Raw genomic sequence first — 26,628 nt, forward strand, 5'->3', positions numbered from 1 at the left:
TAATTAAATGTTGAAAGTTGTTGATTCCCAGGTATCTCCTCTTTTTGAAGCCATTTGCATTGAAGGCTCTTTTCACCCACACTGATGTGGCCTGAGAGGCTTCTGTGATCTTCTTATGAGAGAGAGGCACCTACCTAGTCTTTGTAGAATGTCAAATGGGAACTTGGTGAAGCCCAGGAAAAGGAAGGCCCACAGCTTATATGTTAAGCAAATTCTATTCTAATACTGAGAGAGAAAAATTATTTCCCTATATGTTTTCACAGTTTTCTTTTCCATGTCCCCTGATTTGAAGTGATTATATATTATAATTTGGTCAAAGCGGAGAATGAACTAGCATACTGTTAATAGTTAAGCTATGGGTGTGGGTAAAACGATACATGTGGTTATTCTGCCTATTCCTAGGCATAGAGGAGGCTCCCTAGTCCTAGGGAGGCTGCTGGACTGCTTTTAAGGTAGGCCTAGAGCCAGAAACACAAAAAGAGGCCCCATCTTAAATATCCTACATGGGTATTTGGGAGCCCAGAACCTTAAAATAATAAACGTGGTAGATTTGCCTAGCCTTGTCCTACTTTAGAGATTGTAATTCTATGTCCTCTAAAATGGTGGGTAGAAGGCTGAGGATTTATGAGCCCATGAGATGGCTATATCTTTTGTATACTATCCATGACTTCCAAATGATCTGTTCTGAATACTTTCTAGATGCTTAATTTTTGATGGGTCTTACATAATTATTGTAAATTTTTTATTTTTTATTTTTATTTTTTTTTCATTTTTCTGAAGCTGTAAACAGGGAGAGACAGTCAGACAGACTCCCGCATGCGCCCGACCGGGATCCACCTGGCACGCCCACCAGGGGCGACGCTCTGCCCACCAGGGGGCGATGCTCCTGGGCATAACCATGTTGCGACCAGAGCCACTCTAGCGCCTGAGGCAGAGGCCACAGAGCCATCCCCAGCGCCCGGGCCATCTTTGCTCCAATGGAGCCTTGGCTGCGGGAGGGGAAGAGAGAGACAGAGAGGAAAGCATGGCGGAGGGGTGGAGAAGCAAATGGGCGCTTCTCCTTTGTGCCCTGGCTGGGAATCGAACCCGGGTCCTCCGCACGCTAGGCTGACACTCTACCGCTGAGCCAACCGGCCAGGGCTAATTATTGTAAATTTGATGCTTATTACTTCTACTGTGAAGTCCCACTTTGCCAACAGGGTAGGTATTCTCAATTTGGATTCATAATCTCTAGGACTCGTTTCAGGGAAACATGCAGGGAATTCATGGATTTCTGAAATATTAACATACACGTATCATATATATATATACCTACTCTTAATTTCAAAACTGTACTTGGCCCAAAAGAAGTTGAAAGTAACTGAACTGAATGTGGCTCCTTGAAGCTAGATTTTTACTAGACAGCTAAAGTATTACATTATATTATATTATATATCCTGCTTAAGTTTTATCCAGAGTTAAAGACAATGAATTTGTAGGAAAAATAAGAGCCACTGGGTCAATTTTATTCTCACATGAAGGTACTGTAAAGAGAACTTAGTGGGCAAATATAGATATGGACTTGTGAATCGCACTGCACCATCATTTTAGAGCATAATAATGATACTATTTATAATAACTTCAAGATTTAGATAATATTTAATACGTTACGGTACTGTTCTTGGCACTTTATATACATATGTATATACACATTTTTATTAAACAGCGCTATGAAGTAAGTATGATCTTTGTTTTTATTTTGCAGATGAGAAAGTGAGGCGCAGAAGGTTAAATTAGATACAGAGAACAGACAGACAGCTCTCCGAGGGGAGGGAGATTGGCAGGGTGGGTGAAAAAGGTGAAGGAATTAAGCAGGACAAATTGCTAGTTGCAGAATAGCCACAGAGATGTGGATGTAGCAAAGGGGTTATAGTCAATAATATGAAGGTAAACATGTATGGGCCTTGATAGGTTGGGGTGGGGCGGGGGTGAGAGGACCACTCTGTGAAGTACATGGTTTTCTGGCCATTTTGCTGTACATCTGAAGCTGATGCAGAAGACAATTAAATGTGAACTGTGATTGAAAAATTTAAAATACAAACTAAAAAATGACTAGCCAAAGCCACCCAGTTCATACCTGGTAGAGCTTGGATTGAACCCACAGTCTGACCTCAGAATCTAAGCATTTAATTTCTATCTGTTTCTTGAGTTATTGAATTATTTATTCATGGTGTGGAAAGTACCTTTGTTTACAAATTAAAATATACTGATGTCATGTGAAAATCTAGGATATCATTCTAATTTATCTGTATAAGTTGGTAAATGTGCATATATGTATGCTTGTGTGTTTTAAATAAAAACAATCAATTTTGTTACAAGTTATATATATAGATTCTAAGGTTTGAAGGTGAAATTTTGTCCCTTAGGAAAATAGAATAAAAAGAAAATGCCCACTTTTTAATATTAGTTTATAACTGTTTCTTAAAGTATATTTGTGTGGAATTATTAATCTCCAAAATCTTCCACATAATTTGGAAATAACAATAAAAAAGCTAGGTGTCAGACTAGAGCCAACAAATGTACAGTGGAAGAGGCACTCTGGTCAGTATTCTTCATTGCCATGCTGCGTCTTTGTAGCTCTTCATTCAGGGTACGGATTTCCACACTTTTAAAAGTCTGTTACCAAGCCTCGGAATGGTGCTTGTCATTGCTAACCAACACATAATAAGGATGAGGATGGTACTTGCATAGAAAAAAAGAAAAAAAGAAAGAACCTGCATATATACTCCTTGAAAATGTCCAAGGGAAATATAAGCTCAAATAAACACCATATATCCAGAAGTGCAGAATATTACACACTATATAAATCCTTAGGTAAAAGAGAGAAAGTCAGTTTATCACTGAAGTTGTACTTGAATAGTGGAAAATTTTATTGTTCTCTTCTGCCTCTCCCTAGTGTGTATCTATGAGTTCCAATATATTGAATAAAAGAGAAAATACAGCTGAGGACATACCCTGGGTGAACTAAAGTTTTTGAGGGTAGGAATGTTTTTATCTGTCTTTTATCAATGGGATCTCTTTCGCAAGTCATCACTCCATATTTGCTGGATTAAGCATAATTGTATTAATTGGCTATTAGCTAAGAATGTGTTGTCCTTTTAGGCCCTTCCAATATTCTTCCAATTTTTATTGCAAATAGTAATAAAAAGTAATCCAGGTATTTGTTTAAATATAACTTGGATTCTCAATTTGGGACTGTCACTTACATTTAGTGTTATCCAGGTAATAAGTTATTACGGAAACTGGTTTATCAGCTCCAGTACTAAAGGAATTCACTAGTAAGTCTAGACTATTTTGGTTGTATTGCAGACTGGCTTGGGGATTTTTGTGTAATTCTATGGCTAAAAATTCTTTGATACACAGAATGAAAAAAAGATATTTCTCTTTATTTGTTTTCTTTCACTTTTTGATGTTTGAATTTTTTTACTTAAATATATAGAATGAATAAAATTCCTGACAATTGTCTTTCTTATGTGAAATTCAAATCCCCTCACATAATAGTATTTACATAGTTCCCATATGTTAAAAAATATAACATTATAAAACTATGACCTTTAAGATATATGTGTTTCCCACTATAATTTCCTAATCATAGGATTAATGTTCATTTTTATGTAAAAAAAAGATTTATTTCTGTAGATTTTTTTTTGTCTGAAAGCTAGATGGGGGTGGGAATTGCAGTCATATGGTATTGTCTCCCTTAAGGATACCATATATATAGACAGATGTAGTATACAAGAGCATTTTTATGTACATAAATTCATTTGTGCTATAAGCTACACTCACTTTCTAGTGAATTTTAATCTTCTAAACTGTGAATTTACTTTATTCTCATTTTAGGACAGAAATAGTGAGCTTCAGACCAAATATTTTTTACATAATTTTAACCTCAGTTTTTCTCTTGGGACCTTATTTATAATAGCACATGGTTCTGGCTGGAAGTACCGGAAGAGAAAGTTGGGAAGGAAGGAGAAGGAACAAGGGATACATTATCTTAAGAAATGTTTTTAGTACATTAGTGTTTTATCTCTCACTGCCTTTTTAGTAAAGTGTGAAAGGAGAGGAAATGCTAAGAAATACTGAATGCTTATTTATTATTATTTTTTTCTGAGAAATCAAAATCTTTAGTTTTACATATAAGTATAGTAGAGTAATAGGTACTGTCTTTCTTCTTTAGTGGAAGAAACTTAGTAAAATAAGTTTGACCAATTTTATCTCACACATTTTGGGACAGTTCATGTCTTGATCTTATGCTCTTATATTTCAAGGTTTAGTTTTGCTAGCTACGTAGTGTCAGTGGCAGGCTGCTTTATTTGCGGGTCTCAATGCAAAATAAAAATATGGGGCCTCTTGATCAAAAATTATTAAGCGTTTTAAGATGGTGACAATAGAGCATTGAACCTATCACGGGGCCTTTCTAAGAGCAGAGTCCCATGAGACTGCACAGGTCACACACCCACGATGCTAGCCCTGTCTGTGTTGCCCAGTCTCATAGCTTGTGCAGCACCACCAGTAGAAGCTAGACACTTACATGCTCAGATCAATTTGCAGGATTACAGTACACTCAGGTGTCAGTAGCAAGAGCCCAGGAAGGAATGCAATGACAAGAACCTGGCTAGGCCAGACAAAGTGGGGATGAGAGTAAAAGGCTTGGTTTGTTGAGGACCTAGATGATTAAGGCTTCCTTGAGGCACATTATATCCCTAGCTTAGAAAAGCATTCTATTTTTAGATGCTTCTAATAGGTAGGATTGACTCTTGAGAACTTGTCTGTTTAGGTTAGAATTGTCTCAGGATCAGAGAAGCCCTAAGTTCTCAGTTTGGACTTGGCAGTATGGGAGGATGAAGAAGGATGATGTAAGTTGCAGACTGATTTAATGCTATTTCTTACATATGTGGATGTATGTACATGATTTAATTTATTAAATACCATTTGCAAAATCTAGACATTTTGTTTGAAGTTAGACTATGAGTTCAAACTCAGTACTGTTTGTTAAAAACAGATGACTCCTCAAATCATATGTTTCAACAACAACCACAAAAAGTTGTCTATAGATATTTAGTTCACTAATTTATTCAATGACTATTCACTGAACCATACTTTTTGATTATAGGCACAGTTCTAGGCACCAGAAAAATAGCAAAGGCATAGGACAAATTCTTGACCTTAATCCAGTGAATTTCATTGGGTTTTGAAATATTGAATTTGAATCTATTTTCTTGAGCTCTTTTTTCATACTTGAAATAAAGTAAAAGGAACTTTGAGAAAGAAGTTGTTATCTTTTTCTGTAAAGAATAGAAACATGTTGTGTGTTATAGCGTACTACGAAAATAGTAGTTTCCTCATGGGACAAGACTTTTCTTTCTTCACTTTATAAAAGGATTGAAATCACCACAAACATAAAAGTAGCATGAATGACACTGCATTTATTAGAAAAGTATAACATGCAATTGAAGTATGGATGATTTTGCGATTCTCCTTTCAGCAGGAATATTTAACTTTTGCCATAATATATATTTTTAAAGATTTTATTTATTCATTTTAGAGAGGGGAGAGAAAGTGAGAGAGAGGAGAGAGAGAGAGAGAGAGAAGGGGGAGGAGCAGGAATCATCAACTCCCATATGTGCCTTGACCAGGCAAGCCCTGGGGTTTGGAACAGGCAACCTCAGCATTCCAGGTCGACACTTTATCCACTGAGCCACCACTGGTCAGACATAATGAATTTTTTTTTTTAATGATTTTGTAGGCTGTAACCACTAGGATTGATTCTGAGTAAAATATTTTTTATGACTTTGTCATCATCAAGCATTAAAAATATGGTATTATAACTGTAATGCCTCTTTAAGAAAAAAGAAAAGAAATCTAGTTTTTTGAAACACAGTTGAGTATTGAAACCACATCTTGAAATTCTTATGAGTGCAAAAATAATAGCATGCCCAACCTTGTATTTTGATACACTATAAAATCTTTTATTTCTCCTGATAGAAGACTAGACATTCCAAGGAGACTTTATAATCTCTTTGGAACACAGTACACTATCACTAAAAAAAAATCGGTAATAAGCATTTCTATTCTTACATGCTCTGCGAGCCTCCTTTTCCTACCTCTGATGGTGTCACTGCTAATACTTGGGAAGGCTCTCTGTTTACCATTCACTAACATCTTTTTCCCTTCCTGTTTGTTGCTTTCAAATTATGTATCATTTAATTGAAAGATACAATACGGATATATAGGAATGTTCCTTGCTTTAAACAAATTATGTGGTGTTTATTTGCTTTTAAAGCCTATTCACTTGAAAGGCATGGAAGCTTTCCTGTGTGCAAGAAAAATTGCTGGAGGGCAAACAAAGTTTGGCAGTGACTATGAACATTTGGGGTTGATATAAATGAGTAAGACACAATCCCTTCTACTAATTTTGGAATAAACCATGTGCCTTTGTTCATTGTGCTCCCACACATTGCAGTGCCATTCTCCTATTCTTTAACCAATGGAACCTCTACATCCTTCATGATTTTGTCCATGAAGCCCTTTCCAGAATGTCATAATTAAAGTTTATCTCACTTACCCTCTAGAGTTCACTAAATATCTATATAGCATTACTCATTTTGCTTTTTTGTTATTGTTGCTTTCATGCTCATGCCTGGTATAAATAAGCCATGGCTATTCAATTTAAACTAATTAAAATGAAATAAAATGAGGAGTTATGTTTTTTGCCTGCACAAGCCACATTTCAGTTGCTCAGTACGCAGATGCAGCTCGTGGTTTCCCTGTTGGACAGGACAGAGGTTTAGACTCCTTCCACCATCACGGAAAGTTCTATTGGTAATCAGTGTGTTAAACTGTAAGCTTCTTGATGGCAGGGGCCGCATCACTTAAAATAATAAAGTTCAAAGCAATAAAGTAATAAATGTAAAATATGAATGTCGCAGTGGTGGGGGGGCAAGAAGGAAGATCGAGATTGTTTGGCATATGACACAGAGCTGCATGGCACTTACAGCTCTGTTGTGTATGGGAAGAGAACATTAATCCCTAAGGAAATATAAGTACGTTATATCTGCTGAAATTATGTAGGTACCAGGGATTCAAAACAATCATAAAAACCACATGTATAACTCAAATGTAGCCAATGTGGTCACAATGAAGTAAATGAAGAGACGATATTGGATTTTTACCTACCAATCCGAATATCCATAGTATCTAGTTTATATTTCTATTCAAAATTCTTCAGAATAGAAGTATTTTAATGGGCTTAAAATATAATTTTAGAGAAATATTATATTCTAAGAATTCTAAGATATCTGCATTATTTCCAAAAAACATGAGCACTTCTATTTTTTACTAGTACAATGAAAAAGTAAGTTATTGTGTTTAATTGAACTTGAAAAATAACAAAATTATTGGTTTGCTGACCATGCATATCTGTAAATTTTTATTCAGTGTATACGTTGGTCTTTAATTTCAGAATATTGCTCATAAGTGGGATAGGCATTCTGTAGGGTGAGTAAGCCTGGTAGACGAGCATGGCCTCAGCCTCTGATTGGGCCACTGATTGACAGTGTGGTCTTAGGCAGATCACTTAAGAGCTCCACAAGTTTTCACTCATTCAAAGATGGAGCCACTGATCTTTATCACACAAATTTGATAAGTTTATGAAAATAAGCATTGAAGCATCAAGCATCTGTTTGACATGCGCAATACCTGTCCTTTCAATGAGTTCAAAATTGGCCCACGTCCTTTCTTGTGCACACATGTGTATCCTTACCACTTGATTTAGCCAAATAATCTGAGAGTCGATTTGTTTTTTTCCTGAATGACATTTTTGTGGGTTGTCATTGTCTATATTCTCTTACATGTTTTTTTGTTGGCAACGATTGCAAACTAAGACAAATAAAAGAACACTTTAATGGGGTTTTAAGATAGAGGTGGGCTGTACCATTTACCTTGAGAGTAGCTTAAAATACATAATTTCTCAGAACTGAAAGGGATTCTAGAATATTATGTGCTGTTTTATATACCAAGAACAGCAACATTGTTCGTTTGACTGAATTGGCATGCAGATCTGTACTGCATAGTGACAGCATTTGTTGTTCTAAAAACCATTAGCACATGAGGTCTTGTTCACCTGAACACTGTTACAACTTTGGAGAAGGAATAAATAACATCCCTTTGCTTGATGTTAATTAGCCCCCTTCCAACACACACACACACACATCCCACATATTCATCCCCCTACACACACACACACACACACACACACACTATCTGACCTTATTTCTAGATTTTTGTTCCTTTGAACTCCTTTTCTTGACTTTTACTTTTTTAACCAATAGATTTGCTTTGCATGATATAGGTTTTTGGAGTTATGAATATGAGGTTTCTGAATCCCATGTTTTGACTACTACTTAGTTAATCTCTTATCCAGACAAAGCCTTAGGTACCTTTTCTGTGTAATGGGAATAAAAACATTTACCTTGTGTGATTATATTACTGTGAAGTGAGAAATAGGTGTTTAAAAATTACTTACATACTTTCTTAATAAATATTAATATTTTTATTTTTACCTTTTTAATAGATATGTTGTTAGAATCTGATGAACTAACATGCTGTGTAAGGAGAGGTGAATAACAGAATTTGGGTCAGAGCTGGATTCAAATCTTGGCTGTCCCACTTATTAGCTGGTGACCCTGGGGTATTATTTAATTAAAATAGCATTTTACTTTGTAAAAAATTCAGCTGTTGTGAGAGTAATGTGAAATATGTGTAAATTGCTCTGTATTAGACCTGGTGTCTATCATACAGCAAGATATCTTCCACTAGATTATAATTTTCAGGAGGGTTATGGGCCAGATTTTACTCCTTTTTTAACTTTGTAGAACTACCTAGAATAGTGCCAATTGCACTATGCCAATGTTTGCTCAACTTCTGGCCAGTACAATAACTACCTGAGGTTTTTGGTGTTCCCTCCTGTCATTGACCACCTCAGGAAGGCCAACAGAAACAACAGGTTTGGGTACATCATTTGTAACAGAAGCTGAATCAAATTAATGGATTTTCCAAGTATAAAGCCACAACAATTGCATTATATTACTAGAACTCTATAAAGGATTATGTACTTGGCTCATGTTTGTATAATACCTATTAATTTATTTTTTACATAGGCCATATCTACTGCATTACTTTAAAAAAGGCGTATTTGGCCTATTATAAGTATTATGAAATACAGCCCACTACTTAGATGCTCCAAACATGTACTGTATGCTCTCTGATGACTTCATGATAACTAGTTCTAAGGAAGAAAGTAGAATATGAAGAAGAGAGAAAGGAAACTGAACATAAGCAAAAGGGAGAAAAAGAATAATCAGGTTGAATAGATAGTGCATTCCCCCATGACTATCTTGGCTATTGCTTTTCTAACTTTTATATGTGCATCTATTTAGTATCGTTATTCATATTATAGTTTCAAAATATAATCTTTGTAGAATCATTATAACCATGATGTACCTAAAATATACTTTATTAATGTACTAAAATTAATTACTTGGTAGCATGAAGGGTAATTTAAAAACATACTCTTGCCAACCAGGAATAATAATTTTTTAAATAAATATTTTAATATTTTAAAAATTAAAATAAAACATTGAAAATTGTCAATGCTTTTCAAAATTTTACTTTTTTCTTCTTATGCAAAGAAATGATGTCTCTACAATTTGTTGTTTGATCCACTATCCCCATGAGGTTGATCTTACTGTACTCCTTATTGATAAGAAATATAAAACACAGAAAGTTGAATGGCTTGTCTTCAGATGTCACAAAATATGAAACAATCAGAATGAGATTTTAGGGTTTTAGTCTTTTCCTGCCTGATTTATTATTTTGAACCTTTTATGTAATCTTGTTTGTGGAGAAATTGGAAACAGAACAGGTTTATGGTCTGATTGCTATGAATTCCTTAATTATCTTCAGACTCTAAGTTCTGGTTATGAGTTCTCAGTTCTGGTTGTTATGTTTGTTTAACATTTCTCTGTAAACTAGCCTGTTTTATTCAGGCTTAGCCAAATCTAATATGATTCCTATACCTTATTATTTGTGTTTGAAGATATAGTAAAAGTACCCATCACTATAGTGTTTATTGAAGTGGAAAATTGTATACGATTGTATTAATGCCTGATAGATTAGAAATAAAGGCTATCAGATAAAAAATTTAAAAAGATCACATGTGTTTTTCTCTTTCATACATTTGTAGTATGCTTTGAAAAGGAGAGGGAGCTATATTTTTGGTTTATTCAAATAGTAAAGAATTTATTGAAATTTCTTCAATAAAGTAAGATATATGAGAAATACTTTTGGGATAAATACTATGTAAAGTTAACGAGAAGACGTGTTCTTTTCTTACACTGTATCCCCTGAATTCAGGCCTTTTTTTATTTTCCTGATTTTATTTATTTATTTGTTTGTTTGTTTGTTTTAGAGGCTTACTGAAGTATCAAACTAATTTAGATACCCACCCTCCTGGCTGCATCTATCTTAATGGAACCCGCTACCGGAATATTCACCTACCCGAGTATCTCTCAGAATATGTTCATAAGTCTTTCCCTGGAGAATTTTCAAAACCAGATGAGGTTACTTTGAACACATCTGTGAAGATTTGTATGGAAGAGCCCAGATTCCAAGCTAATTTTCCACAGGTCAGATTAATTTTATGTGTTGAATAGTCTCTGCAAAGTTTATATTCTCATAATAATTTATCAACATTACATTTAAACATGTTTTTGAAGGTATGTAAAGCAGTTTTTCTTACAGAACAGAACATTTTGGGATGTACCCATAGCAAGTTACTTCCTATTGTTCCATTATAGGCAGCTGACAGTTCAAGGAGAAAGACCTATGACATTACAGAATATAACCAACCATATGATCTTTGCATTTTATGGCACTGATGTTTGCCACAAGAGAGGTAACAAAGATATTCTCCCTATCCATTGAGAAAAATAGGTTAAATAATAAAAACAGTAGTGAAAGAACTAATACTAATAATAGTAGTAGTATAGTATAATATGGTATATTATGTATAATATTATAGATACTAAATTATAAAATTCATTTATTGACTGCTTAATATTTTCTGCTAGGCAATGTGCTAAAATGCACTGCATGTACAATTTTTTAATAGCCATAATAACTCCTTGAAACAATTACTGTTATCCTCAATTTTCTGATGGGGAAATTGTTGCTTGAACACATAAAATTCCTCGAGCAACTGTATAAACTAATATGTGGCAGAAGTGGAGTGCAGAACTAGGTCTTTGAGTAAAATGCTTGCTCTTGGAAAACTTCCCCAAATACCCAGTGGATAGTTTAATAATGGCCATAATTGTCCTCTGTGGCTGGGGGAGCTGCCATGTGGGAATTATACCCTATAATTTTCATCTGTACCAAGTAGAAGTAGGGGAAATAGTGATGATGAGTGTCTCTTTTAAGAAGAAAGTGAGTAAATTAGAAAAAGAGTAAAGGCAGTCAAATACAGGATAATGAGAGACTAGACTTCAGGTGGTAAGCAAGTAATAGAGTATACAGATATGTTATATTATAAAGCTACACACCTGAAATGTATACAATGTTATAAACTAATGCTTCCCCAACAAATTTAACTAAAAATAAAAAAGAAGAAAGAGGAATCAAAAGGTAGAGTGATCTGTTGATGACTTTGGGATGAGTGTGTTAGTCTTGTATTTATTATTAATAATAATCCTCTAGATTTCTATAAAGCTTTACAATTTTCCAAACTTTTCTGTTATGTGTTAGGCAGGACAAGTATTATAACTCCCATTTTACTTATGTGCAATCTGATGCTTAGAGGGTAAGAAACTGTCCCAAAGTTGCAAGACTGCTGCAGATTGCAGAGCTTGTCCTGGGATGCTTACACACTGTACGCATCTGGGATAGATGGAAGGTTTAGAATAACTGTGTATATAAGGTTTTAAAAAGTGATCATTATAATAAGTTTGGGTTGGAGGCCTCCAAGTGCTGAGGGAGATACAGTGTGCACTTGCAGGACGAAGGTCAACCACCTAGGCTTCAGCACTCCCCAGAGTATGCAGTTATCCTGCAATCAGGGCTAGCCCTCCAGCCGCTCTGCGAAATTGTTCCGCTTTCCCAATTCTAAATGTTATCATCTTTAGTTGTTCATAATTATTATGTAAAAATAAGTTGTAAACAACATGCCTTGTCTATACTATTTATAAATATGTGCACATATTTTGCATTTTGTATATGTATATACATTATGCATATATATTATACATTTAAAATATCCAGGGTTTTTTTTTTTCTTTTTCTTTCTTTTTTTTTTTTTTTTTGTATTTTTCTGAAGCTGGAAACGGGGAGAGACAGTCAGACAGACTCCCGCATGCGCCCGACCGGGATCCACCCAGCACGCCCACCAGGGGCGATGCTCTGCCCACCAGGGGGCGACGCTCTGCCGCGACCAGAGCCACTCTAGCGCCTGGGGCAGAGGCCAAGGAGCCATCCCCAGCGCCCGGGCCATCTTTGCTCCAATGGAGCCTCGGCTGCGGGAGGGGAAGAGAGAGACAGAGAGGAAGGAGGCGGGGTGGAGAAGCAAATGGGCGCTTCTCCTATGTGCCCTGGCCAGGAATCGAACCTGGGTCCCCCACACGCCAGGCGGACGCTCTACCGCTGAGCCAACTGGCCAGGGCCATCCAGGTTTTTTTTTTAACAAACATCTGATTAGTGCATTTTTTCTAAAATTATCTTCAGATTTATTGAGCTTTTAACTTCTCTTTCACCTCACTGTAGAGAAAAGTATTGTATGAATGCATTATATATGTGTTGTGTGCACAGAAGGATATGTGAAACAATGTACGATTAACTGCTGATGGTAACTGTACCCTGGGCAATGGTTTGAGGGTAGGACCTTGACATTATTATACCTTTTGTTTTTATACCGTATTATTATTTGAATAAGTTGGCATGAAAATCTGTTATATTTCTTTGTATTTTATTTAAAATACAGATTACAATATTTTCACTGTAATGTGTGAAATAAATAATTGAGCAGGATATAGAGAATCTTATAATACAAAAGTATTTTTTAAAGTACATTTCAAAAATTCTCTGTTAGACTTGGCTTTGGATTTCTGGACCTTTGTGCCTGTATTGTGCTGAAAGGCTTTACAGGTGCATCCGGAGTAATAAGCCAGTCACCATCATCTCGGTCATAAATCACCCCTCGGATGTCATGGAAATTCGAATGGTCAAAGAAAATTTTAAAGCAAGACCTGGCCAGGTGAGTCATCATTCAGCAACTTTTAATATACCATTTATTATGTAATTTTTGAAAATTAGCAGATTAGCGTCATTTAAATATTTGAAATTTCTCAGTCACTTAAAAATTGTTTATTTTTATTTTTAGTATATAATTCTACATTGTCCCAGTGTATCTGCATTGGAGAACCATCCATTTACCCTCACAATGGTAAGAAACGTGGTCTTTGATTTTTTTAGAATGACATGTACATCTTCCTTTTGTGTATGTGTACTTCACCTCATTCAAAAAGTTACTCAAGGCTGTCACAATATCCTTAATATTTAGGTAAAATATCTTTTTTACAAAGAAATGTAATTATTTGATCAGAAACTTTGTAACTATTTATTACGTATTATTTTCTACCATTTTAAAATTCAAAAGGTAATATATTTAAACTTAAATCTTATTGATTCAAAGTATAGAAACTTTTCTTGGTATTTGTACTTTGTCTTTCATGAAGGATGTACCAAAGTATAATATGTGCGTGATTTTCTTTAGAGAGATTGAATTTAAGGAAAAAAGAATGTATTCTGAATTGAGGTGAAGGAATAAAAAAACCCATGCAGTGTTTGGACTAGAAAAAGTTCAGTGTAACTGGCACCCATGCTGTGTATGGAGGAGGAAAAGGAAAATAAATTCAGAAAAGTAAAATGGTATATATTATATAATGGGGGTGGGACTGGTATCTAACAAAATAATGGCATCACCAAATATTTTTAGCGCATTGTTTAATATTATTTTATGCATTATACAAGTGGCATGAGCCATTATAAAAGAGAAAACAATTCACAAGTAAATAAGATAAAATGGGAACTTAGTCTCATTTTCCCTCTTTCCAAATTATTTTTCCTAGTTTAACATATAATACTTCCTGGTATATTTCCTGTATAATTTAGCATATATAGCTGTTTGGCATGTTTGCTGAGTGATTTGTTTTATAATTTTCTCTTTACACTCAAAAATATATTATGAGCAAACTTTCATGTTACTATATTTTTATATGCCTCATTTTTTCTTAATGATTGCATAATATTTTACAACATATTTAATATTCCCCATTGATGATGGGAATTAATATTTTATTCAGTTTATAACAAAGGTAACTGAGAACAGGACTGTGTGTTTAAATATATGCTTAATATATGCAAATAAAATTGAAATTATGGCCTGACCGGGTGGTGGCGCAGTGGCTAGAGCGTTGGACTGGGATGAGGAAGGATCCAGGTTCGAGACCCCGAGGTCGCCAGCTTGAGCGCGGGCTCATCTGGCTTGAGTGAAGAGCTCACCAGCTTGGACCCAAGGCCGCTGGCTCCAGCAGGGGATTGCTCGGTCTGCTGAAGGCCCACGGTCAAGGCACATGTGAGAAAGCAATCAATGAACAACTAGGAAGTCGCAACGCGCAACGAGAAACTGATGATTGATGCTTCTCATCTCTCTCCGTTCCTGCCTGTTTGATCCTGTCTGTCCCTCTCTCTGACTCTCTCTCTGTCCCTGTAAAAACAAAGAAATAAAATTGAAATTATGGTGGCGGGCAGATAAATAATCAGTTTGAAATGAGGGCTGAGATGTAAGGTGGGGGTTTACTAGGACTGGAACTGCTATTAAATTTGATGTGCCCTTCAGAACATGTACTTGTGAAGAGAGCTAGCCTAGAAAAATCTCTAAGGGATAAAAGAAACAGAAAGGGAGTGTCAAATGCTTAGAGAAAACTCAGAAGTTATTTGACTAAATAATAGCAATTCTTTAAAGAAAATAATATTTTTGTTTTACTGCTTCAAATGTTGCATTCTGTTCATTTGTAGTAAAGTTATTTATTTATTTATTTATTTATTTATTTTCCTTTTACAGAGACAGAGAGTCAGTGAGAGGAATAGACAAGAACAGACAGACAGGAAAGCAGAGACGAGAAGCATCATCATTAGTTTTTTGTTGCACATTGCGACACCTTAATTGTTCATAGATTGCTTTCTCATATGTGCCTTGACTACAGGCTTTCAGCAGACTGAGTAACCCCTTGCTCGAGACAGCGACCTTGCGTTCAAGCTGGTGAGCTTTGCTCAAACCAAATGAGCCTGTGCTCAAGCTGATGACCTCAGGGTCTCGAACCTGGGTCCTTGGCATCCCAGTCCGAGGCTCTATCCACTGCGCCACTACCTGGTCAGGCTAGTAAATTTATTTATTAATGATAAGAAAATATTATGTTGGTTACTAGAAAGAAGGGTGATAAAAGGGCATAGAAAAGAGTTGATTTTGGGTGGCGGGCACACAATGCAATACACAGATGATGTACCATAGAATTGTACTCTTGAAACCTATAGAATTTTATTAACCAATGTCACCCAATAAATTTAATTTTTAAAAAAGAAAATGTAGTTTGGCATTAATGAAATAAATAACATCCTCTTATATCAAGAAAGACAAGTTCAGGAGTTGGATGGATGGAGGCAAAGAGATTGGATACTTGGAATTTATAAGTTTTTATTTTATCTGACCATCTTTGTACCACAAACTGTGTATAGGCTTAGGAAATGGTTTGCAGCCATCCCAGATTTGGAGAAATTGATAGCTGGCTCACTCACGCAGTCCACCAAGGGAGCTTCTGTGTTCATAAAAGGGAAAAGAGGCAAATTTTGAAGCTGTCTAAAAGTGAATTTGAGTAGAGAAAATATTTTTAGGCTAAATTTTACATTATGCTCTTTTGTTAATTTGCTATCATTGACCTTAAATAAACAGCCTGATAATGTTTCTGGAAAACTGAGTTTATTGAGGAACAATAAAGAATTACAATTTGGGACATGAAGTCTAATGGTGAACCACATGCAAGTCTAAAAAACTAAGCTGAGTAACTTTCTTTATAGAGAAAAAGGGCAATTCAGAGCCATTGTTATAAACAAAGAGTGCATTGGAGGTGACTGGGAATTTGAAGTGCAGTGGCTTTTCTTTTCTTTTTTTATTCTTTTTTTTAATGATTTTATTTACTTATTTTAGAGAGGAGGGGGCAGAGCAAGAAGCATCAACTCCCATACATGCCTTGACCAGGCAAGCCTAGTGTTTTGAATGGGCAACCTCAGCATTCCAGGTCCACACTTTATCTACTGCACCACCACAGGTCAGGCTGTAGTGGCTTTTCATTGAGTGAATTGTAACAGTCTTTAATTGGCTGGTTGGTTGCTAGGCAAGGAGAAGACCCTACTTCTTCCTGCTGGAGTAGTTAAGTAGAAAACCATCTTTCTGCTGGAGATGAAAAGTATGTCTCTTCCTGTTTGAGATAATTGTGAGAGCTTCCCCTACAGGCCTTGACAACTCAAATTTAAATGAGGTTTCTGTTTATTAATTACACTATCTTTTCTTGCCAATTCCCTTCTTTTTGTTTAATTAGTTCTATTTGGCACTTACACGTAAAATGCATGCTTCCTCCACATTTCACTGGATAGTTCCCTTAAGGGTTCCTTTGAAATGAAACAAAGCAAAACAAAATAATTTCCCATGTGCTGATTCCTACTAAAAAGTGGGTACAGTTGGCCCTGGCGGGTTTGCTCAGTGGTAGAGCATCAGCCCAGCATGTGGGAGTCCAGGGTTCGATTCCTGGCCAGGGCACACAGGAGAAGTGCCCATCTACTTTTCCACCCCTCCCCCTCTCCTTTCTCTCTGTCTCTCTCTTTCCCTCCCACAGCCAAGGCTCCATTGGAGTAAAGTTGGCCCGGGCGCTGAGGATGGCTCCATGGCTATCACCTCAGGCACTAAAATGGCTCTGGTTGCAATGGAGCAATGGCCCAGATGGGCAGAGCATCGCCCCCTGGTGGGCATGCTGGGTGGATCCCAGTCGGGCACATGCAGGAGTCTCTCTGCCTTCCTGCTCTTCACTTCAGAAAAATACAAAAAATAAATAAACAAAAGTGTGTATATGCTCCATCTTTGTCAAAGATAATAGTCCCTACTTATTAAGTGCTTTGTAAATGTTGAAAATATTGTATTGTTTAATGTTTACTATATTCCTATGAGACATGTATTATTGACTTTATATTATGTAGAAAATGTGACTGTGAGAGATTAAATAAAATCACACTGCTAGTTAGTGGCACAGGTGAGACACAAACACAAGCCTGCATGGCCAAAGGGCACATTGTTAGCCATTCTACACTGCCTCTCTCTTGCCTCACCACTCATCGAAGCTCAGAGCATTTGTATTTCTAAAACTCCTATTGTTTTTGGAGCCAAACAACAACAACAAAAGAAGTACCATTTAGAAGAGAACTCTACTGAAACTATCAAAAGGTATTTTCAAGAGAAATATGCAATTGAAAGTTTTGAGTTGTCTGTACTACTAAGCTCTGCAAATATTGTGGAGAGCTAAAAATCAAATAAATTTCCCTGCTAGAAAAAGTCTAACACTTATTTTCATGTTCTGTGACAGTGTAAGGAGAAATCAAATCTATAAAATATGCAATGATCACCAATTCAGTAGTTTGAACTTCAGCTCATTTTTTTAAATGGATATTAAATGTTTAAAACTGAAAATATGAAAGAAACAAGTACAAAAGATAAAGCAAAGAAGCTCTAAAGTCATTTTCACAATTTCAGTCAAGGTAAACCTAGTTTTTGAATATTGATTTAATTAGAAACCCAAAGATTAGAGTTTTAATTACTTAAGGTGCTTCAGTATTTCTTACACTTGACATTGCTTTTCCTGCACAAGGACTACATGATAATTTGGTGGTTTTCCTAAAAAGTATGATTGTTTTCTGCTATTGCACCTGCATTCTCCCAGGGCAGAACCAGCAGGTGCATGTTTACTGAGAAGGTGGACGGGGATCAGGATCAGAGGGAAGAGCATCAGACCATGGATTTTGGAAGCCTAGGAAGTCTGGGTTGGCGTCCTGGATCCTCCACTTATTAGTACTTTGTCTTTGGACAAGATAGTTCACATACTTACCTTTGGTTTGCTTCTTTATAAAATGTAGATAATAATAGTGACTTCTCGTGGAGTTACTGTGAATATGAATTAAAAAGATATAATGAAGTGCTAATTATGGTGCTTGGCATATAGTAAGTTCTCATAAGTTGGAAGTTGTTTTTCAGCATCTTACCCACATTTCACCTTTCAGAATTTGTTGACACCTCTCCATTGGTATTATCACTCCCCATGTCACCTTTGCTATGGTGCTTTTTATTTTTATTTTTTATGTTTGTTGTTTCAAATAACGAGTGTAGAACCCAGACAGGGTTACATTGAATGTTTTTGCCTGTTCTGCAGCATGCAGTAACTGACTAAGCTCTGGCCACAGACTGGTTTAGAAAGTCATTTGGGGGACTGATGATTTATTTGTCTCTTGTGGTTTACTGGCCATTAAGATGAATGATGGACCTTTGTTGGCTGAAAATCTGGGCAGAATTTTACATGTTGTTCTTCAGCTATGTAGTAGATCTCTAAGAGTGTTTTCCAGCTATGCTATGTAATTACCAAAGTTTGGATCGTCTTTCAAAACAAATCTATTAAAGTATGCCCTCATCTAATTTAGATGGATAAATCATGTATGATTTTTGAAAGCCCAATCTTAAGAAAGCATGAAACCTACTGCTTATTACAAACTGTAGCTTCTCTTAGTATTTAACTGAGGTAGACATTAATTATGCTTATTAATATTTTTCATGGAGTCTCAATTAATTAAAAAATGTAGAATTTACATTTTTATTGTAGTAATTGATTAAAGTTTACATAAATATCTCTATATCCTCTTCTTATTATTTTAATTTAGAAGTAGACATGTGCTTTCCTGACATCTGTATTCTAAGTTATGTGATTCATTATTTTGAAGCTTGGCTAACCTGATTTCACATATTTTCCCATGAGTCAGAAGCAAGTCTAGCTGTTAGTTTGTTATTGTCTGTATTTTTACATAGCATGCCTTCACTTGCCATCATTTTTCTGCTTTGTGTTTTTAATCTCTCAATCAGTCACTTTGGGAATAGTCTTTCCAGTCTGCAATGAAAACCAGACAAGAATGGCCATGAATCTCTTAAAGATTGGAAAAATTTTAAATTATTTATTTAATTTTATGGGTTTAAATATGAGCAGGAAATATGCATTAGTGGTTTGGATCTAAGATCTTTCCCTCATTTATCTAATTCTTAAAAATTGCCTTTCTCTAGGGTTTCACAAATCCTTTGCTTAGACAGCTTAGAAATTCAGCTGGGATAGATGACAGATTAGGAAGGCAATCAAGTGTCTTAACTATAGAGCAAGCATGGTGATGGAAATATCCACAGTAGGTCACTAATGTTCATGAAATATAACAGGACATCTGAATTCTCTGAAAGTTAAACGTCATCTAATTGCTCTAGTCTGGCTTTTTTCCAGAAAAAAATGAAAACTATTTCTTTAGTGCATAATGAGAGCCTGCGTGATAGATATGAGCTTAAACTGGTCAATGTGTCCAGAGCTAACCTGCTGTTTAATATTAAACTTGATTTATTCAATTGGTATTTTTGGATGGCTTCTTTTATCTAGGTATCAAAGAGAAAATGATGGTTAAAAGCCATTTATTGACTCACATCTTGTAGCCTCTCTCTGTTTTTCAGTTCTCCAGTTTCTTTCTGCTCATTCTCTCTCAAGTCTACCAACTTTTGCTCACAGCACTTTTCTAAAACATTCCCAAGGTCAAGAGGATCATGTTATTTCCAAGACCAGCGGTCATTTCCCAGCCCTCAATGGCTTTCACCTCTCAGAAGCGTCGGCACAGCTTATTGCTTCATTAACACGCGTTGTTCATTTTGCTTTCAGGACATCCACTCACCTGGTTTTCTCTCCTAATTTTTTTGGCTCTTTAAAAAATTTTTGCTGTTCCTTGTCATCCCCATGACCTCTAAATATCAGAACGCTCCAGTGTCCATTTCTTGAAACCCTTTGTCTCTCTAGATAAACTTATTTCTCTGGTGATTCTATTCAGTCTTGTTTATGCATCCGTGTGCTATCATCTCCCAAATTTATATTTCCAGCTCACCTCCCACCTCTAAAATTCAATTCTAAAATTGTCTCCTAGAAACTTCCTCTGGATGTCTAAAAAAATTATAAGTTAACATGTCTAAAATTGAACTCTTAATCGTCAGCTTCCCAAACCTATTCCACCCATAGTCTTCCTTTCCCCTCTTTAGTTAGTGCCAACTCTATGTCCAAGTTGCTCAGGCTGAAAACCTGGACATCAAATTTGACTTTTATCTTTTTTTAAAAAAATACAGTCCTCAATCTGTCCACAAGTTTTCTTGGCTCTACCTTCAAAATATGTCCACAATTTTCACAGCACCCACCCCGAATCAATCCACTACCATCTGGATAGCCTCCTAATTGGTCTCCCTCTGTCTGCCCTTACTCACCTATCACTTAATCTTAAGAAGCAGCCAGCATGATTATTTCAAGATGCAATTCAGATCATGTCATTTCTCTGTTTAAAAACCTGGTAGTTTTCACCCTTAATTATACTTGATATATGTTGACTTGTATCTGTGTGAATGTGTGTGTGTGAATGGGAGAGAGGATGTCAGAGTTCATTGTGGCTGGAATAAGCTAAGAAAAATGAAGGATGGTAGGAAATAATGTCAGAGAAGTCCTGAGGAGTCAGATTGGGGAGGAGGTGGCTGTAACACATTGACAGGGCTCAGGCTTTTACTTTGAGTGAGGAAGGAGCCATTGGAGGTTTCTGGGTAGAGGAATGACATGATCTGGCTTACTTTTTAACAGGCTCTCTCTGGCTGCTATGATATTAGGTGAAGAGAAACAGAGAAACCAGTTAAGAGGCTGTTGTGGTCATCCAGTTGAGGTATGATGATGGCTTGGCCCAGAGTGGAGCTGGTGAGAACTGTCAGATTCTTAACATATTTTAAAGTTAAAGTTAATAGGATTTCTTGACAGACCAGGTGTGGAATGTGAAAGAAACAGAAGAATCAAGCTTATCATCAAAGTTTTTCCTCTGAGCAACTGGAGCTGCAGTATCTGAGATAGGAAAGGCTGGGGGGAGAACTGGCTCCGATGAGACTATTTAGAGCTCAGGTTTGGGTAGGTAAATTTGACATGGAACTTTGTGTGCTTTTAAAGAAATATTTGCTGAGCTAATGAATGGCATCTTGGCTCTACTTTTATCTGTACTGGTTATCCTTGCATCTAGAGCCCTGTTTGTCTCATTTCTGCCTATGTTTGGGTGGTAGAGGAGTAATTGCCTGGCTTATGCTTGGAGTGAGGTGAATCTGGGGGTCAAATTAGTCCATGTACAGACATGAACAATTCTCCTTTTTTAAAATCATGAGCCCAAATGCAGATTCTTTCTTTTTTATCTCTGAAACTGAAGATTTCTCATTGTTATGAAGGAAAGATGGGCTTGCTTCTTAAGGTGGCCCCCTTTTTAAAGGTAAACTAGTAAGTGGGGAAATGAGACAGGAAAATGTTTTCGTTGATCTATGTTGGTTGAGGTGGATTATTAGAGTGAATCAAGGAGAAACATGGAATATAAAATTGGAAAGAATTTAGAATAGATGCATTGGACATGGCCTATAGAAACGAAAGAGTGTGGGTATTTTTCTGTAGGGGGACACAAAAGCTTAACTGACAGGAGATTGTTGCAATCAGACACTTTCTTTGGTAAGATTATTTGAAAGCATTTGAAAATTGATTGCATGTTGGCAGAAAGAGAAATACCTTATATTGCTCTGAGATTTGAGCCTCTGCTCTGATAGAGATGTTTGCTTCCATGTCCAGATGTAGAAGAATGAGAAGAATATAACTTGGGAAGTAGGGTAACAGCAATTTTAGATATATTACATTTAGAGTGAATTTCAGGAGAAAACGTCTAGCAGGAATAGAAAATGTGAAACTAGATCTTTGGAAGAAAGAGCCAAAAATAAAGTCCTGACAGTAATGGTTAAAGAACATTATGTTCTGTGATTATTTTCTCTGGTTTAATAAATTTAAAAACAAAACACATTGTGGCTTTTAAATTTCTTTTCCATGTTGAATAAATTCTTGTGCAGTGACATCATTTTTACATTTAGTTCCCAGATGTAAGATAATTACATAATATCTGTTTATATTTTTGTGGGACTGTTAAAAAAATCATTAGTCTTTTGAGCACATTAAAATCCCATCACCATACTGAACAAATAATTTGAAAAAAAAAGCTATTATTTTTCTTCAGGATAACAGAATACATAGTCCCTCAGATCTGTTGTTACCAATTCTGTCTCTTTTTTTCTTTTTTTTCCTTTTTATTGAATTTATTTAGGTGACATTGCTTAATAAAATTATATAGGTTTCGGGTGTACAATTCTATAATACATCATTTGTACATTGTATTGTGTGTTCACCACCCCAAATCATCTCTCCCACCCCTTTTCCTTCTGGTAATCACCATACTGTTGTCTTTGTCTATGAAGATATTTTTTTTTTCTGCTTAATACCTTTACCTTTTCACCCAGCCTGCAACCCTCTCCTCTCTGACAGCTGGTAGTCTGTTCTTTGTCTGTGAGTCTGTTTCTATTTTTTTTTTATTAGTTCATTTTGTTCATTAGATTCCACATATGAGTGAAATCATATGGTACTCGTCTTTCTCTGACTGGCTTATTTCACTTAGCATAATGCTTTCCAGGTCCATCCATGCTGTCACAAAGGATAAGATGTCCTTCATTTTTATGGCTGAGTACGTAGTATTCCATTGTGTAAGTGTACCACAGCTTTTTTATCTACTCATCCACTGGTGGGCACTTGGGCTGCTTTCCAATCTTGGCTATTGTAAATACACTGCAATAAACGCTGCATCTATCCTTTCAAATTAGTGTTTTGGGTTTCTTAAGATGTATTCCTGGAAGTGGAATCACTGGGTCATAAGCAGTTTCATTTTTCAGTTTTTTTGAGGAAACTCCATATTACTTTCCAATCTGCATTCCCACCAACAGTGCACGATGATTCCCTTTCTCCACATCATCACCACAGTTGTTGTTTGCTGATAGCCATTTTGATAGGTATAAGGTGATATCTCATTATATGGCTTTAAATTGCATTTCTCTGATGATTAGTGACATTTAGCATCTTTTCATATATTTATTGGCCATATGTATGTCCTCTTTAGAGAAGTGTCTATTCAGGTCCTTTGCCCATTTTTAAATGAGATTGTTCTTTTGGTGTTTAGTTTTACAAGTTCTTTATACATTTTGGATATTAACCCCTTATCGGATGTATCATTGGTGAATATGTTCTCCCATTCAATTGGTTGTCTTTTCATTCTGTTGATGGTTACTTAATTTTCTTATTCTTAAACAAGGTAATATGAATTCTGGAACTTACATCAAGGTCAACACGAGCCAAACTCTATTCTCTTCATCTAGGAAACTTACAAGAGACTAAAGAAACATTCAACATTGTTTTAATGTTTACTTTAAATTTAACCTTTAAAATATTTAAAGTTATAAGCATTGTAAAAGCAACAAATAAATTAAAAAAAAACAGTGTATGAAAAAAGTGTGTGAAATGAGTTCTTATTTTCTGTCTTTAACTTTATTTTCTAGAAGTTAATATTGAGTAAGACAGTATTATATATTCTTGTCAACATATATTTGTTTTTACTTTAATAATGTGACCTTAACTACATATATTATCTTGAAACTTTTAAACTGAAAAATTGACACAAGCATATTTATTAATGTTTTCGGAGAAACAAGGGCCATAGATATCAGTACTCTATTGTTTCTCCCTTTTGAGAAGTTTTGAAAGTCTTTAAAAAGAGTGAGAAAACATTAAAGAATCACTACATTGTGTTTTAAGCAATATTAGTGAATATGAACATTGTTTTTTTCAAAGTTACTAAAATGTGATTCTAAGATCTTCAGTCATTCTTTAAACCACACGTGCTAAGCTAAAGCTATTCTGTGAGTAATTCTGTGCAAGCGCCTTTCAGATTTGAGTCTATCTGATTGCCCAAAGACTGTCTTAAAATCTGTCTTAATTTCTAACCAATTAGAGGAAGTATCAGTAATTCCTAAAGGCATTGTTTCCAAGAACTTGAGAAAAACAATATTGGGTTTTATCTTTTCAAAACCATGTCCTGATGCATTTGGCCAACTCTTAATGTTTATAGGCTCCTGCAAGACCCAAGGAGATGTTAAACATTATATGTAATTTTCTTTTACAATGTCTATGCTGAAAGAATAAAATAGCAGTGTGAATACTTGACAAAAATATATGTTTTCCTTTAGTATACATTATAAGATTAAATTAAGCTAGATGCACACTCAGTCAGTCACACGAAGACAAGCATTTTTGCTCCCTTTCTATCTTCTTGGCTTAGATCTTTTTATGTCACACTGAGTGAAACATGTGGACAATCAGATTGGTAGCTTGGAACTCTGCTGGGATTCTTGCTTCCTGTAAACAACTTTTACTGCATAGAGGATCTAGACAGCCTTAAGTAGTACGAAGGAAAAACAGTGGGTTGTTTTTACAGATTAGATCATTTTATTTGGACATTTACTAACAACAAAACTGATTGATCTCAGTTATTAAATACCAGAATTTAAATGAAATAATCAAATATTAGAATCATAAATGAAATATTTTAAGAATATATATGCTATTTAAATAATATTTTATGCTATTTTGATTTATTTTAATATTTCATAATCCTGCAAACAGTAATAGTCTTATTAGAAACACAAATTGCAGAACAGTAGTTTGGAAATTCATGTTACATTAATTCCCAGCTCTGAACATGTATTAGATTATGTGTTTTTTAGTTTGTGATTTGTCATGAACAAATGGTTAATACCTACCTTTTAATTTCACTTTTCCCGATTTACAAACTACCTTTCTTCTTTGACCAATGAGTTGGTACATATCTCCATGGTATCTTAATCTTCTTTACTTTCTCCCTTCTTAACAGCCTATGTGACCTGTATTAATTGGTCACCACAATGAGCTCAGGGATCTTGGCCTTGGTTTTTGTAACCCATTCCCTCTCACTGGGGCCTTCAGAACCACTGCCATTTTCTTGCGTCTGTGCTTTAACTTCATTCAGCCCATATTTTCCCTAATTGATATTGTTGTAGTACATTGATTCCACTGTAAGTTTTTCCTCCTACTCCATTTGACTTCTCATGCAACCCTTATCTATTTGCTGTATTTTTACTGAAATGGAGACACGACCTTATAAGAACCATGTAATCAGGCCTGGATTCAAACTCTGCCTTGTCCTTTTACTAATTATATGATCTTGGGCAAGTTATATTATATGATCTTGGGCAAGTTAAACATAATATTTTTAATTCTCTATTACCCAATTTCTTTAACTATGAAAGACAGTTCTCCAGGGTTATTGTGAGATTTTGGAAATGAAGCACATAGCATTGCCCACGACACATGGTACTCAGTGAACAATGGATAGTTATAGGCAGATGATCCCTTATGTATAACCCATAGGTTAGATGTATTTTTAGAATTCAGATTATTTTGGATTTTAAAAGATATGCATATTTCTCATATTGTATAATAACTCTAGTAAGATGTGAGGCAGCATACTTAAACAAATGGTTATTTCTTTAGAGAAATACTTTTGTATGAATTTTATACAGAAGTGCAGTGTGTCCGTAAAAGTCATGGTGCACTTTTGACCGGTCACAGGAAAGCAACAAAAGACAATTGAAACATGAAATCTGCACCAAATAAAAGGAAAACTCTCTCAGTTTCATACCTATTCAGTGCAGTTCGATGTGGGCTCACGCACAGATTTTTAGGGCTTCTTAGGTAGCTATCCCATATAGCCTCTGCAGACTCGTCACTGACTGATGACCTACCAGAACGGGGTTTCTCCACCAAACTGCCGGTTTCCTCCAACTGCTTATCCCACCAAGTAATGTTATTCCTATGTGGTGGTGCTTTGTTATAAACGTGCCGATATTCACATTGCACTTTGGTCACGGATTCGAATTTAGTGAGCCACAGAACACACTGAACTTTCCTCTGTACTGTCCACATCTCGACTGGCATGGCCATGGGCTGCTCACGGTGTTACATCATCATCTGCACATGCTCACATGCTGCCATATCATCCTACTGGGAGGGTTTTCCTTTTACTTGGTGCAGATTTCACATTTCTATCATCGTTTGTTGCTTTTCTGTGACCGGTCAAAAGTGCACCATGACTTTACGGACACACTGTATTAATCTTTCATCATTACTTGCCCATCAATTTTGAATTTTGGAATTGTGGATAAGGGATTGTGATTCTGAA

At 35.7% G+C, this 26,628-nt stretch overlaps 1 protein-coding gene across 2 annotated transcripts in view; it reads left to right on the forward strand.

The window, feature by feature from the left end:
* The window catches only part of NOX4 (NADPH oxidase 4), a 197,179-nt gene that overhangs the window by 70,955 nt on the left and 99,596 nt on the right, over positions 1-26,628 (forward strand). For both annotated transcript variants that reach the window (XM_066248545.1, XM_066248550.1), the window contains exons 9-11: positions 10,508-10,724; positions 13,178-13,342; positions 13,469-13,531. In XM_066248545.1, coding sequence (XP_066104642.1) covers positions 10,508-10,724; positions 13,178-13,342; positions 13,469-13,531 — 445 coding nt within the window. The remainder of the gene's footprint in view (positions 1-10,507; positions 10,725-13,177; positions 13,343-13,468; positions 13,532-26,628) is intronic.

This window comes from Saccopteryx bilineata, chromosome 1, assembly GCF_036850765.1.
Source record: "Saccopteryx bilineata isolate mSacBil1 chromosome 1, mSacBil1_pri_phased_curated, whole genome shotgun sequence".
NCBI lineage: Eukaryota > Metazoa > Chordata > Mammalia > Chiroptera > Emballonuridae > Saccopteryx > Saccopteryx bilineata.